The sequence below is a fragment of the Artemia sp. Qi Xiang Cuo genome, chromosome 17 (genome assembly GCF_049724085.1).
Source record: "Artemia sp. Qi Xiang Cuo chromosome 17, ASM4972408v1, whole genome shotgun sequence".
Classification (NCBI taxonomy): Eukaryota; Metazoa; Arthropoda; class Branchiopoda; order Anostraca; family Artemiidae; genus Artemia; species Artemia sp. Qi Xiang Cuo.
Genome location: NC_142810.1, coordinates 43,595,238 through 43,611,479, shown reverse-complemented (window position 1 = coordinate 43,611,479; position 16,242 = coordinate 43,595,238). Strand labels below are relative to the sequence as shown.

The window sequence follows — 16,242 nt, the reverse complement described above, 5'->3', positions numbered from 1 at the left end:
AAGATAAAAAGCTTCATTTAATTTCTAAATTTCTCAACGAGGTGAAGAAAAGTTCAAGTTCTCTTCTTAATTTTCTCAATGAGAAAAGAAATAACTTACAGATCAATTCTATTTTTTCCCAGAGAAACTAAAAATTTTTCACTTCAGTTCAGATTTTCTCAAAGAGATGGAAAAATTTAAAGTAGTGATCCAAATTTTTCGTAGAAGATAGAAAAATTTATTCTTTGATCATGAAAAGTTAACTCAATTCCGAATTTTATTAAAGAACTTACATTTCAATTCTAATTTCTCCAGAGAAAAATAAAAATCTTCAACATCAGTTTTTAAGTTCATCAACACATAAATAAATTTAAAGTTCTATTCTAAATTTTTCCTTAGAAGATAGAAAAAGTTTTATATCTTTTTGATCTTTTCAGTCTGAAAATGATCAATCGGTAAAATAGTTAATGTTGAGCTGTTCATTTTCCATGAAGTTTCTGGTAGATAACAAATATTGAATTTGGTTATCAGGTTGTATCCCGTATTGAGTCAGTAGTCATCTGAATAAATATATTAAAATGATGAAAATAGTCTCTTAAAATTCACAAACCTCGACCCTTAAGCCTAAGAAAATAATAATAATAAATATATGAAACTTTATTTCTGAAATCTATAACACAATGTCTTTAATTTCCTTGGTGATATTAGGGATTTCCTTCTTATTCTCAATGTCATTTAATAGATCACTGGCATATCCATTCTATTGAATAACCTCTTATGTTGTCTCTTAAATAACCACTTTTTCTCGTCTCTTAGATCATCTTTATCATAATATTCACTGTTATATCTAGCACTAAGCGCAGTTTTCTTTGAGTTTTCATCACAGTCTTTTAAGCTGTATGTTGAGATATCTCTGTAAAGATTGCCCTCTTTACCATGTCTCTTCTTTCGATCTTCGTCCCCCATTTCTTTCACATTTAATATTTTTTTATTAGATATTACTTGCAATTTGTATATATTTTTCTCCATATCATGTATGATTCTTCTCCTCAGGTCCTCCAGATTCTTCTCGTCTATCCCTATGTCCAAACTGTCTAAGCAAGCTTAAGTAAAATAATTAGAAAGCTCAAAATCATTATAATGTCTTGTACAAATTTAAAAGTCACAAAAAAAATTATATTTCTAACTCAATATGATCACCCAAAGGGTCAGGCATCTCATGATGAGTGGCAGATTGCGTTGGAATTAACGGGTCGGAAGGGAGGTGATGAGGTATGGATGGGTTATGCATCGTCGACTATGTTAGTGATGTGTCATTATCATTCCTTGCCCTTTTCATTGGGTCTGTCAAATCGGGGATTTCCTAGAAAAGAAGAAACAATTTAGTATAAAATAATGACTCCCTGCTACAGAAGAAAAGAAATTAGTGAACGAATGATTGTTTATGAAAGCTTAAAATGTTATTCTATTTTCTGATCTGATTTAGAGATGTAAAAATAAAAAGTTTGTTATTGTATGAATCTTCCTCCTCCTCCTTAAAAAAGAAGAAAAATTTAGTAAGGAAATAATAACCCCTCTTCTAGAGATAAATTGCCCTCTAAAGTTGATTCTGTTATTTGTAGTGCTTTAGAAATATTTGGGTAAAATTTCCCCCTGAAAATTTCACCCCTGGAAACCCTCTTCCTCATGTAAAATTAACCCCCGTACAAAATCCTTCTACTCTGTCAAAACTGCAGAATTCATCTTTTTTGATGACAAAAGCTTGAATGATTCTCTCTACTAAGCGAACGGTACACTAATTTTTCACTTTAAAAATTTGAGGAGCAAATCCATAAGAGGAAAGACCTCAAATATAATTTCAAATATAGCTCTCTGTGACGGAAAAAAAAAATGTGTCCAGTTTCCCCCTGAAAATTTCACCCCTGGAAACCCCCTCCTCATGTAAAATTAATCCCCGTACAAAATCCTTCTACTCTGTCAAAACTGCAAAATTCCAGATTTTTTATGATATAAGCTTGAAAGTTTCTATTTACTAATAGAACAGCACACTCATTTTTCAATTTAAAAATTTGAGGAGCAAATCCCTAAGACAAAAGACCTAAAATTTAATTTAAAAGTTAGCTCACGTTTCCTGAAAAAAAATTTTGAAACCCTACTCCTCATGTAAAATTAATTCCCGTACAAAATCCTTCTAATCAGTAAAAACACCAAAAGTCCACATTTTTAATTATAAAAGCATGAAAGATTCTCTTTACTAATAGAACAGCACACTCATTTTTCAATTTAAAAATTTGAGGAGAAAATCCCTAAGACAAAAGACCTAAAATTTAAATTAAAAGTTATCTCACGTTTACGGAAAAAAAAATTGGAAACCCTCCTCCTCATGTAAAATTAATTCCCGTACAAAATCCTTCTACTCTGTCAATACTACAAAATTCCACATTTTTGATGATAAAAGCTTGAAAGATTCTATTTACTAATAGAAAAGCACACTCATTTTTCAATTTAAAAATTTGAGGAGCAAATCCCTAAGACAAAAGACCTAAAATTTAATTTAAAAGTTAACTCACGTTTTCGGAAAAAAAAAACTGGTAAAATTTCCCTCTGAAAACCTCACCCCTGGAACCCCCTTTTTTACAGAAGAAAAAATTAGTCTGCACAAAGAATTTCCCCCACCCACCCCCATTCATTCCATGCGAAGTAATAGTTTGTTTTTTAACATCGTAAAACTCTCTTAATAACGGAATACATTAGAAAATAGAATATCTTTCGTCTAATTAGACTAGAATGCAATTTCTCTCTTTGTCAAAACCCGTGTTGCTAGTCCATAAACAAGTGGGATTAATCTATGCGGTAACAGGAGCGTGCAAAATTTTATTCAACCCTGCTGCCGAGGGTAAAACACTAAGTCGACACTAATTCAGCTATTGTCAATTAAAACCTAAAGTCCCATCGAACTCTATGTATGTATGTACGCTCTCTTGGTCTTATTTTGACGACGGATTTTTTCCTCCTTTTCCATTTGGTTAACAGAAAAATGCAAAAGTTTTTGGCAAAAACTGAAAAGAAAACAATTTTTAATTATCATCATAATTAGAATATTTTGGTTAACCGTTAATCTATTAAATATAGAGCAATTTTTTCAACTAAAATTAAGGAGCAACATTCGTAGTTCGAAAATGCTTGTTAATCTAATTTCAGGGCCTTGTGTTTCAGGCGAGTCGTTATTAATGAATTTGGGTGTAACACATTATCGTAAAAAGCTAGGTATTGAGGAGGGGGTAGCCCCACAAATACGGAATGATTTCTGTTCGTATCAGGCTTTAATCTTGCTCTTTACTACCAGTTGAAAAAACTTTTTATTAGATTTCAGATAGTTTTTCAGATAATGCCGTGAAATCCCCCCCTCTTCCATGAAAAATACTCCCACGAAAAATACCTCCATGGAAAGTCCCCCCCCCCCTTTGAAAGTCCCCACCCCCGGAAATTCCCCTTAAAAAATTCTATTTTCACTTAAAATTTCCCCAGGAAAATTTCAGGCGCACAATTAGGCCTGGGATATTCTCCTAAGCCTACTTTCACTTGAGAAAGGTTTGTTTTTTATATTAGTATGTGATTGTTTTTCAAATCATTGGCGAAGTCGCCCCGCCTTGGAAAATTTTTCCTGGTAAACTCCCCCGCCCCCCCTACAGCGTCTCACATGAAAAATTCCCCCGCGGCGAATTTCTTATGCAGAAAATACCCCCTCTCCCCCAGACCACCCCTCCCGACGCTTGCAACCCAGCGGACGATTTCCCCCTTCCACGTCCGCTGGGAGATCTCCACGTGTAAAATTGAGTCGCCAAAGAGAAAGTTCGACAAATCCTGGAAAGTACAATGAAATCTGGCAAACTCCCCTGTGTAAAATGTCCTCCGGAAGGTTTAACCCCGGGGACGTCCCTCCCTACGGAAAGTCCTTCCTTTGAAATTTCGCCCCGGCGTAAAATATCCCGCCCGCAACAAAAAAAAAAAAAAAATCCGTAGGCTATACTTTCCAATGCTAAAAATGTGCAAATTTCATACCTTACATTCTTAAACTTCGCAATACCTTTACGCTAATACCTATTCGCAAAAAATTCGCAAATCTCGTAAACTAAAGAAGTAATTACGTCACTGTTGTTAGCTCCATCATTAATCTCCAATAATGTAAATACACCCCTCATCTTTTTCCTCTACTAATATCATTGCAAATAAAAACTATTCTCTTTGAATTCAATTCTCTTACTAATATGAATTGTAAAGAAAACTAAAAACATACATCTGTTTTTCCGACACGGATGCAACCTAAAAAAAAAAAAACTTGTTTATCATGAAATATAAATTCAGTTAATTGTGCCAGAAAAAACTTGAAGCAGAACAGATTATAACCAACCTGTTTGGTACGGGCACGTACGCAAAGTATATACCTTCAAGCAAATTCCATATGATATTTCAAATTACTATACCATCTATAGAAATGATACCTCTTTGCAAATGACCCTGGTAACCCCAATTCGTTTAAAACACACACATATCTATGCCTCAGGCGTAGGGTTCAAACCTTTATACAACTTACTACAAAAAATAATTAGCTTCTAAAAAAGATACACCGGTTTTTCCAGCACGGATGTAACCTAAAAAAAAAAAAAAACTTGTTTATCATGAAATAGAAATTCAGTTAATTGTGCCAGAAAAAACTTGAAGCAGAACAGATTATAACCAACCTGTTTGGTACGGGCACGTACGCAAAGTATATACCTTCAAGCAAAGTCCATATGATTTTTCAAATTACTATATAAATGCTACCTCTATGCAAATGATCTTGTTAACCACAATTCGTTGAAAACCTACATACATATCCATGCCTTAGGCTTAGGGTTCAAATATATAGATGCCTAGCCAGTGGTAAGGCATATTACGCAATCACTCGTGAAATGCATTGTACGGTTACTACTTGAGTGGCGCATAATACACAAGTACCAAAATTCCTTCCCCCTACAGAAATAAACAAAATAAAACTCAAATAAAATTCTCAAATTCGGAAAGCCTTATTTTCCACGGGGGGTGTGTTCCGGGAGGGGGGAGGGTATTTAGCAGGAGGTATTTTCCTGAGGGGGTTATTTTCCAGGAGGTTGTTTTCCGCAGGAGATATTTTCCGCGGGGGTATTTTACGGGGGGGTATTTTCTGGGGGTATTTTCCACGGGGGGGGGGGGTATTTTTTGTAAGGAGGGGGGGGGGGGTTATTTTCTGGAAGGAAGGGGGGGTAATAGTTGGGGGAAGGGGGTAAACGCCTGCCACCGAAAACAAGAGTGAAGTATGACAGAATGCATGGGAAACTTATTATTTGGGCTATATATTTGCACACTAGTGGGAGGGGGAGAGTAAAAGGTAAGGTACAGTGACGTTACAGTAAAAATGTGTTAGCTACAATTATTCCGCATATTATGATGTAACAATTGTTTTATTAATATGTCTCCTTCTCAATAGCCCCAGTTCTAACCGGTAACCTTTTATAGAACTGCATGATATTATTTAGGAAAGATTTATTTTGAATTTACTTAATATGTTTTTTGCGTCGGGTTTATTTTTTTCTCTCTTAAAGCTTACGACGACCCATGGTCTTAGAAAAGTTGTCAGTTAAGAGTAGTCCAGAAGGAACAACCTAAAATGGTATACATTTATGGCTGTCTGTTACAACCAAAGATTAGTCTATTTTTACACTAAATTCCTGACTCAGGTGAAAAATAGGGTAAATAAGAAGGCCACTTAAGTCGACAACCCTCAATATGGTAGACGTCTGCCAGACGAAACAGCTCCGTCGGATTGAAGGACTTCGGTGGGATGATTTTGTGAGCAACCAAAGGTTACTTAAGCTCACCTCCCGAGGGCTGTTCTCCATCCAGATAGCACAGTACACTCTCAGGTGGTTCGGACACCTCCTACGTGTGCCGACGACAACCCCAGCCCGAATAATCAATTATTTCGACCCAAAATCTCATAGGTGGTCCCGCCCCCGGACCAGGTTGAAGGATAGTCTCAATAAATTCCTGGAGATGGCCAACATTGCTGTCGACGAAGCCCCAATCTTAGCACCAAACCGGTCAGCCTGGAGGAGCAGAGTTTGGACGCTCTTTACACCGCCCCCAACGCGGAAGGAGCCCTAAGTCAAGTGAAGAAGAAGGAAAAGTATATTTTACAGTTGTTTATGTCCATACAAGCATGAACAATTCCAAAGAATATTTCTTGGAGACAGCAAATTGGGTTTCCAATTTTCTGTTCAACATTATAGCAAAGGGGGTGGCTGTTGTCTTGGCCACATTATAAGCCCAATTGTGGGTAAAATCAAATATAAATTTACAGATAAAATATTTTAATATTTTGCTGTCCATGAAATGTGAAGTTTAGTTTTCAATTGAAAGACTATAATAGTGGAACAGTGCTTAATTTTCATCCATAAAATTTATCACAAAGTTAAAGATTTAAAACATATTTTTTATAACGAAAAATATGGCAGATTTAAAAACACTTTTCAGATTCGTTATATGAAATTGGAAAATAATACAAAAACATAGCACTGGCAAATAATAATTAGGAACATTGGCGTTGGTACATGCTTTTGGAATAATATATTTCGTATTTAACTTGCGTCTGAAATGGGACGCTCAAATCAAGAAAATACACATATTGTTCATAAATTTTAGCTTCTTATGGACAGGTCCGACTATGATATAGCTTAGGCATGGATTTAGAATCCAATTCTGAGGATTTTCAAAGTGAACAATCCACAGAACGATAAACTAATGAATACAATAGAGGGATCCATTTGAATAGTTATCAGAAAAATATTACAAAGAAACAATGGGACTTCACTTCAAAGAAAGGTAGGATTCTAACATCTTTTGACATACTACAAAAGCTTATATTCATTCTAACATCTAAAACCAATATCTGATATACTCTAAATCCTCAAAGAACTTTTTTCTAAACTTTTTTTAAGCTGTCCTCAAAGGGAGGATTAGTAGGACAAGGTAGATTTTATAAAACATTAGCCTTCCTGATCTGTATTATCCTACTGTGTAGAGCTTAGCAAACGGTTTAAGACAATTACCTTAGAAATGTAAAAGTATAATATAAACTTTTGGGTGCGACAGCGACAGTATTATATAACAAATAATATAAATCCTCATTGCATAAATTCTAAGAATCACTTAAACAAATAAAAGTCTTTTTAGCTGATCATCATGTTCATAAGAACGGAATTCGTATAATTAATCAATTGTTATTCTTCTCAAGCTCATTCATAACTTATTTTTTTAAACACAAAATGTTCAAATCAAGCCACGTTCTTTAGCGATAGTTTAAATTCAATTCTTGATTTGACATCTAAAAACAGTTCTTTTGGTATTTTTCTCTAAATTCAGTATTTGATACGGTATATACTTGTCACTCTCAACATGATAATGATAAGCAGTAACACTTCATGGAATACGCAAAAGAGGAACTAAAACACTATAACTTATGTCCCATATTGATGTGTTAAATATACAGTGACTAGTAGAGAAACAATCGACATTCTTTGGAGCATCGAGTGTGATCCGGATCCTGAAAAGATTTACAATAGTAATTTTGCTTTACAACAATACTCACACTTCTGTAAAATAAAAACAACTTTAATTACAAAAATGAATCACTAATACTTTTTCTCAGCCAACTTCTATTTGTATGATGGTTGCTAACTGCCAAGTTGGTACTCGAAAACATCATACAAATAAAACCATCCTACAGTAATATGGTGTGGTATCATTCAAAAACCATCTATGGTATCGAATCGATCTATGACTTTTTAATCTTGAACGAGTCTTAAGCTAAGACATCGCTACCTTTGGAAATTGGTATTTCTTTTGACACATCCTTCTCCCTAAAACAATAATGTGGCGAAGTTTGTATTTTGAAAGGATTTTGTTTCTAAAACTCCAACGGACGCAAACTTGCTGCTGCAGCGACAACAGCTATCCTGTTCATTGACAAATGTGTACATTTGATGTAAAATATGGAAATATAGTATAAAAATCATGATGGGTCTTGACCCTAGCTGAAATAACAGCACCCAGTAATGCCAAAACGGGACAATTTTACCGATTTTGATACAATTTGGAGGCTCTGACAAAATGCAGCCCGTTTAGAATTATGTTGGCCTAATATACGTTTCCGGTACATTTGGTTTTACTTGCTTCTTTCCTACTCGGATATCAGTTAAAGCTTCAGTTTGTAAATTTTTTTGGGTACGACAAATTTTTGGCTCTCTGTAGTACAGAATATCCTCTCACCGATGGTACAGAATATCCTCTCATGGTACAATTTTATTAGGAAAACTGGTATAGTTTACTTCAATCCATTGGCAACGCTGGCACCATTACATATCATTTGAGATGCATTCTCCCCTATTCTTTTTTTTGTATTTTAGTATTTATTAAGTATTTTGATTAAGTATTTTAGGGATTATGCGAGACAAACAAAAAATTATTTCAAGGAATTTTGAGTAGGGAATTTTGGGTAGGGAATTTGAGCATTGGAATTTTGAGTAGGGTTCAAATTCTAAAAAAAAATACAAAGAAAAAAAAAACAGTAATATAAGTAAAATTGAAAGAACCTCAAAATGCCAGGAAATGCCCTTCTGGGCCAAAAAATACCTCTTTTTTCCCCTGCAAATTTGTCTTGTTGCAAGTTATTTACTCAAATTAAGAGCTTACCCCACCATTATAGAAAAAAAGTTATACATCCTTTTGTTAACACTGAAATCAAGCCCTGTAATCTTCAACTTAATAATCCTAGTCGTTCCTGAGATAATTCTGGCATGGCCTGTTGACAGCTGACATGCACATACTGTGTTTGGTTTATTAAAAAAAACCTCACTATTGTATAAAAGTTTCAAATTGGTACCCTTGACAATAACAGCATTAGCAGTTGTAGGAGCAGAAGTATGAGTAGAAGAAGCGAGAGTAGCAGTAGCAAAGTAGTAGCAGCAGCAGAGTTGCCACATGTAGCACGAAAGTGCTATTATAGCACTATTTCATTGTGTGTAGCACTGTAGCACGTACTCAAAATTGCTAAAATAGAACGAAAGTGCTATTTTGACACTATTTTAGCACTATTACAGTGAACTTTTTGACTTAAGCACCGACAATCACTGTGTAGCACGCAAATTTGGGCAAATGTAGCACTTTAGGAACTGACCGTGGCAGCAATGAAATTCATAAAGTGACATTGTGGTCTAGCTCAACCTCCCTTCCTCATACCCTGGTAGTTTCCACTTAATACTTTCAGACGTTTTTGACATGTTACTGATACGGCCTGTTGAAAACCTGCATAACCAGTTGTAGCATGCCTAGGTTAACAGTTACTATTAAAAAATAAGTTATCTTTAATAGAGTTTAGCAGCAGCAGAAATTGTCTTAGTTCTTTTATGCACAAGAAATACTGTACCATTGAAATTTCTTTATATCACTTTTTGAAATGCAATAAAAAACAGACGCAGTCCACTTTAATTCATGATTAAATAAAAAAAAACAAGTTTTTTTAAACTGAAAGTAAGACACGACGTTAAAACTTAAAACGAACAGAAATTATTCCGAATATGAAAGGGACTGTCCCCTCCTCAAAGCCTCGCTCTTTACGCTAAAGTTTTTCATTGTTTAAAAAAATTGAGTTGGGAGAAAGTCAAACTTTAGCGTAAAGAGCGAGGCGTTGAGGAGGGGACAGCCCCTTTCATATACGGAATAATTTCTGTTCGTTTTAAGTGTTAACGTCGTTCCTTACTTTCAGTTAAAAAAAACTTGTTTTTTTTTATTTAATTTTTGAACGTTTTTGAATTAATGCAGGTTTTGATGCTGGCTCACCGTACATGAATAATTAAAAAAAAATTGAATATTAATTTTACTTTTATTTGGTTAAATGGCTTTCTTGAAACCTGTTTAATTTTATTTAGGAACGTTTTTATTAGTAATAAATATACATAACTTACGAATTTACTTACCTAACGATCCTCTATGTTCTTATATTTTTAATACGTATATTATAGGGTTCGCCCCGTAGTCAAAACCTTGCTCTTCAAGATATAGTTCGAATTTTGTTCCAATTCTTTAAAAATGACTTCTTAATCACAAATGCCGTTAATTAGAATAAATAGCTCTTATGAAAGTACTAAATATTCTTTGGCTTAAAGAGCGAGGTATTGACTAGGGGATGAACCCAATCATATACGTAATGTTTTCTGTCGTTTTAAGTTTTGAAGTTGCTCCTTACTTTCAGTTAAAAAACTTGTTTTTTTATATATAATTTCTGATCTTTTTTTAAATAATGCTGGGAAATCCGGCGCCCCCTTCATAGCATTGTCCCTACTCCCATTAAAACTTCCTTAATGGTCAGATCCTCCCACACAACCCCCGACCCACTCCCCCCCCCACTACCAGAAAAAATCCCCTCTGAAAACGTCTGTATACTTCCCAATAACCAATACTATATGTTAACATTGGGTAAAGTTCACAACTTTCAGCCCTCCCCCCGGGGACTGTGGGGGATTAAGTCATCCTAAAATACTTAGTCATTCTATTTTCAACCCTTCTGAACAAATGGCTATCTCAAAACTTTGATCGGGTGACTTTTGAGAAAACATGAGTATCGGAGGAGGTCTAGTTGCCCTCCATTTTTTTGTTCACTTAAAAAAGGCACTAGAACTTTTAGTTTCCGTTCGAATGAGCCCTCCCACGATATTCTAGGACCACTGGGTCGATACAATCACCCCTGGGAAAAAAAAACAAACAAACAAATAAACACGCACTCGTGATCTTTCTTCAGGCAAAAAATACAAAATCTACATTTTTGTAGATAGGTGCTTGAAACCTCTGCGGTAGGGTTCTCTGATGCGCTGAATATGATGGTGTGATTTTCATTAGGGTTCTATAACTTTTAGGGGGTGGTCTTTTCCCCTTTTTTCGAAAATCAGCCAAATTTTCTCAGGCGCGTAACTTTTGATAAGTAGGACTAAACTTGATGAAACTTGTATATTTGAAATCAGCATTAAAATCTGATTCTTTTGGTATCAAAATTCCGTTTTCTACAGTTTCGGTTACAATTGAGCCGGGTCGCTCCTTACTTACAGTTCGTTACCACGAACTGTTTGATAACCTAAATCAAAACTCACTTAGTAGTGTCAGCAAAAATTAAGTCACTATTAAGAATAAAGTTTACATCTTTGAATAAATTAAGTTAATAAGTGTAATAAGACCACTTAGTCAGTTTTAATTAAGCATTTGGGCCCTGACTCCTTACTCCTTTAAATGAAGCCTAATCTTAAAATCCATCAAGAGTCGTTAAAATCCGTTACCAGGCTGAATTCTCATGTGGCCTTCTAATTTCCTGCGAGACAGCGTTTTGAGGCTTCGGAGTTTAATTTCCCCTTTAGCTATTTCATTAGATGGCATAGATATATGCAGTGGAGAAAATGAAAACAAAATTTCATCTTTTCGTATTACTGGTAAAGTGAAAAACAAATCGAATAAAAAGCTTACAAAAAGCACTGTAGGCTCGGGAAAGAGTAAATCGGAGTAGACAGGCTCTAGAACTATTTCTATCTGGAAACCATTTATTAAAAACATACTTAGAAAGTGCGGAACTAAGAAACTGAAACATCTTTTATCTAAGGGGCATTTTTTTATTGATAGTTCAAATTTATTATGATAATTGCAGCCCTAGGGGTAAAGCAAACCGAGTTTTGCAAAATACCCGTATACAACTTATACTTCCCATGTGCATTCGGTAAAAAGTTGGGCAGACGTGTTAAACCTATTTTAAATCATTCCCGTGCAGAAATGTTCACCCTGTATGAAAAATCGCCTTAAAAATAAGTCGTTTGCCTCAAGCCAGACATCCTCAAACATCATTTGTTTTCATATCTGTCTTATGTTTTTCTTTCTATGAATTCTTTCCTGCAAAATTGACTGGAAGGATTTTGGGCCTGCGTATCACAAATCCAGGGAGTTTTGCAGAAAGGGCCGAAGTCCGCCTTTCCTAATTTTAGAGGAGAGCAAAATGAAAATAAAAACGCACAATGAAAAAATCTTTCTCGCAAATCAAAATTTAAGAAATTTTAGTTTTTAAAGGCTGATTCCAAGTTAACTTTTCAATTGGTATTCACTGAAAATGTCCAAATTGCTGAATTGTTTGCTGCTCACAAGATATGGGACTTACACTCTTTTTTTACCCCCTCTTGGAACAATTTATAACTCGGTCAAAATTAAAGATACACCCATTTAAATTGACTAATCGATAGATCTCTTCAAGCTCTTTCAAAGCATATGTTCAACTATTTTTTTGGAAAAAAGTGGAGTCATGGCCTTTTTACAAAACGCCAAGGAAATATGAGACTATAATTGCAATGCAGAAATCCAAAACTAAAACACAAAAGGTGCACACTTCACGAGCAAAGTTTGATTTTTAAAATTGTTTGTGTTTCGGAATTTAATGTTTATTATAGGCCTAAATATGAAAATAAAACTGCAATATAGAAGTCCGCAAAATTTGGGGCTACTCCTACTTCGACTATTCTCACCATGCTTACCACATTTCTAATGTTAATTAATATTAACTTTTGTCACAAATCAAACCTGTAGTTATTTTATTACTAATAAAACCATAATCAATACTGCAAACGAGAATGGTTTTACCACGCCTAAAACTCTCTATAAGGCTGGATTATCATTGAATAACCCTGAAACATCTTTTCAGAGTAAAGATTTTTCGACCTCTTTTAAATGTGTTTGTAAATGTCTGTCTCGACATTTGTTGTTTACACATAATGGTTCGCATAAAATTTTTGTAATAAGCCTTCCCTTTTTGTAATAAGATTTTGTTCTTGAAATAAGCTTAAAAATACCTGTAAAAGCATGATCGACATCATTTCTAGCTTTGTGTCGATGTTTGTCAAAATATTTGTGCTATTTATAGTTTTTATTTTTCAATGAGTCATTAAAAGAATTTAATTCTGCTACAACTTCCGGAAATTTTTTTTTTCGATTTCAGGGTTTTTGAAACAATTGATCTAGTGTTTTTGGTATGATTTGTAATAAATTCACATCAGTAGTTTATTTCCTTTAAAAAAATCTTTAGCTGTGCAGAGAAAACTAAATGGTTAATTTGAACACTTCAACCATTAGTGAATATAGGGAGGAGGTACAACTATTTGGGACAAAATTTTTGGAATTAAACATTAATAGATTTGTGTCACAATTTTTGCATTCATATCCATTTCACTCCAATAAATTGAAAAAAACAAAAAAAACAACAGTTGCCTAAACGAAACTGTCAACAGAAACAACAAAGTTTATTTGTCAGTGAAGTATAGATGGCGTTTGAACCTCTCTGGGAGTTTAAGTGGCAGAAACAGTCCACTTTGCATCTTTGAGACAATTTATTTTCAATTTAAGTTTTCCTCTATTTTTCATTGATTTCGTTTTACGCTTCCTTTTGCTAACCATATTTTTCTGCTTGTTTTACGATCTTATTTAAGACAACATCAGCTTGTTTCAAGTTTTAAATTTGCACTTTATTCTGTAGTGTGAAACTTGGTTTAAAACACATTTAATTGGAGGCAAGCGTTGCCTACTGAAAATAGCCATAAGGCTTCAATGTATTATTATTTTTTACCAGAGGCACTTTTTAAGGAAGTAGTTGTCACATAAACTTCGGAAGGAGCTCACTTGATTGGAGGTCAGAAGTTCTAGTGCCCTTTTTAATAATCAAAAGTGATCAGAGGGCAACCTGTCCCCCATGCTTTTTCCCCAAATGTATTCGATCAAAATTTTGAGAAAGCCCATTATGTTCAAAATTGTCCAAAAGCCACAGAACTATGACATTAGGGATGTATAAAACCCCTCCACAGCCCCTGGGGCAATTACTGTAAGTTACTTAAGTTGTCCGTTGTTAACATATAAGGTTTTTACGGAAGGGATCGTCGTACAAACTTTGGAGGAGGCTTATTCGATATGAAATAGAAAGTTCTAGCCGCCTTTTTCAGAGTTAAATGTGATCAGAGGGCAATAACCCCCCCCCCCTCCACGCCCTTTTCCCCCAAATGCATACAATTAAAATTTTGAGATATCCATTTATTGAAACTAATGCTAAGGTCAAATAACTATGCCTCTGGGATTGACAACCCACTCCCCCAGCCAGCGGGACACCGGCTGTTAGTTATGCAAGTTGATCATTGTCAACATATAACATTTATATGAAAGGGTAGTCGTATAAATTTTGAGAGGGGCTCATTCAATTGACAATAGAAAGTTCAAGTACCCTTTTTAAGAGTCAAAAGTGATCGAAGGGTAACTAGACACCCCATACCCTTTTCCCCACAATGCATCCAATTAAAATTTGAAGATAGCCAATTTGTTCAATTCCATACTGAAGGTATGGAAACCCCCCACAGCCAACGGGACAAGGGATGTGATATATGCGAGTGTCCCATAATTAACATAAAAGGTTTTTAATTAAGATTAGAGGTATATTTGATCTAGAATCTACAAAATAGCTTAGAGCATTAATGTGGCATTTTAAGGGAATGTTGAGAGCGATGCCAAATACAATAAAGAAAAACTATGTGCTTGCTAGTTGCGAAAAAAGAATATCAGCAATACCAAAGTGGTGGCTGAGGGTATTAGGTTGAAAATTTCACGTTATGTTGAAGAAAGATTGGAGAACAACCGGCATCCCCCTTTCTTTGCCCTTCTTAGGTGTTCCCTCTACTCTTCCACAATCAAAATTTTGTAATTGTTTTTTGTTCAAACTAGTAAAAAGGTCCAATAACTACGCCTGATAAGAATTATAAATTATGTAATTTGCTTATTGTTTACATGCAGGATATATCATTAGGGAAAAATGGGGGGGGGGGTGAAAGCTATTCAACATGAACAAAAAGGTAAAAGATACTAATCAGAAAAATTAGTTTATCTGACGAATAGTAAGCTGTGTATTTTTTTGCGTTAATTTGACTATTGCGTAATATAAAGTCGTAATGTTTTTTTCTTTTCCTTTAGATTGTACTTTTTTTACATTTGTGTCAAAATAGATGGCACTGTAATTCTAGTGAGCTTTTTTACGTCTTGAAGTAGAATCTTTCTTACATTTCTTCACCTGGAATCTCTAGTGCACACATTATCATGAAAAAATTCAAACATTCAAATATTAGAAATCTGCTGATTCCTAAATGTTCAAGGAAAGTTACACTCTTAAAATGTTGGGTTTAACAAATTTTTGTTCATTTGTTTTGCTGATTTTCACGCGGGTTTCTTTTTTTTTTTAATTTGGTGCCCAATATTATGAAAAATATGGAGTTTATTATGGAGTTTTCTTTAATTAAAAAATCAAATTCCCAATTTTAGTCTAATTCTTTTAAATAATTTTTTTCTAATTAAAAGTAAAGAACGATAGTGAAACTTTCAGCGAACAGAAATAACTCCAAAACTGATTCATGCATATTTCCTTTTAAACAGTACAATATTTTATTGAAATGTCTTAAAAGGCAATCAGTAAAAAAAAAAAAAAGGAATTATCCACTAACTTCATTACTACTACTACTAATAACTCACCGCAGCACCAAGCCGCCTGAGGCCAACACAGCAACGCACGCTTCTCTTCCACCCCAATATATTCAAAGCCTCCCTTTTTAGATCCACCCACGAAGTTCCAATTTCTTATAAATAGTTTTTATTGAATTAGTATTGAACTTTAGCGTAAAGAGAGGAGGGTTACAGGGTAAGGGGACAGCTCGACTCACATTCAGAAAAATAATTAAAAACTGTTTAAACTTAACCGTAATACCCTGAACAATTTTCTGTTATTTTGGATTTTAATGTCGGTCTTTTCTTTCATTTTTTCTTTCATTTTCATTTCAAAAATCTTTTTCCTCTGTTTTCGATTAATTTTTGTTCGTTCTTAGTGTGATATTTGGTGTAATATAAATACGATGGGAGCTTAAATCGCAATTGCTCTGGCCTTTACGTAAAATTTAGGCTTCGTAAAATAAAATTTTAGTCCTGAAAAAAAGACCCCTTTAGATTAGACACAGGCCCGAAATACTAAATAATTTTTCAAAAAGGGATTTGTTTTTTTAAGCGAGGAATAACTGGAATATTACTTATCTTGGGGAGCTCCTCCAATTTTCCACTTTGGTGAAGGTAAGCATATGAAATGAT

At 34.5% G+C, this 16,242-nt stretch overlaps 1 protein-coding gene across 1 annotated transcript in view; it reads right to left on the bottom strand.

Moving 5' to 3' along the window:
* Positions 1-6,066: 6,066 nt before the first annotated feature.
* LOC148942228 (cell adhesion molecule 1-like) overlaps positions 6,067-16,242 on the bottom strand; it is a 410,054-nt gene continuing 399,878 nt past the window's right edge. The window contains exon 6 of the mRNA XM_089103258.1: positions 6,067-7,600. Within this exon, the coding sequence (XP_088959384.1) occupies positions 7,515-7,600 (86 nt within the window). The 3' untranslated portion in view covers positions 6,067-7,514. The remainder of the gene's footprint in view (positions 7,601-16,242) is intronic.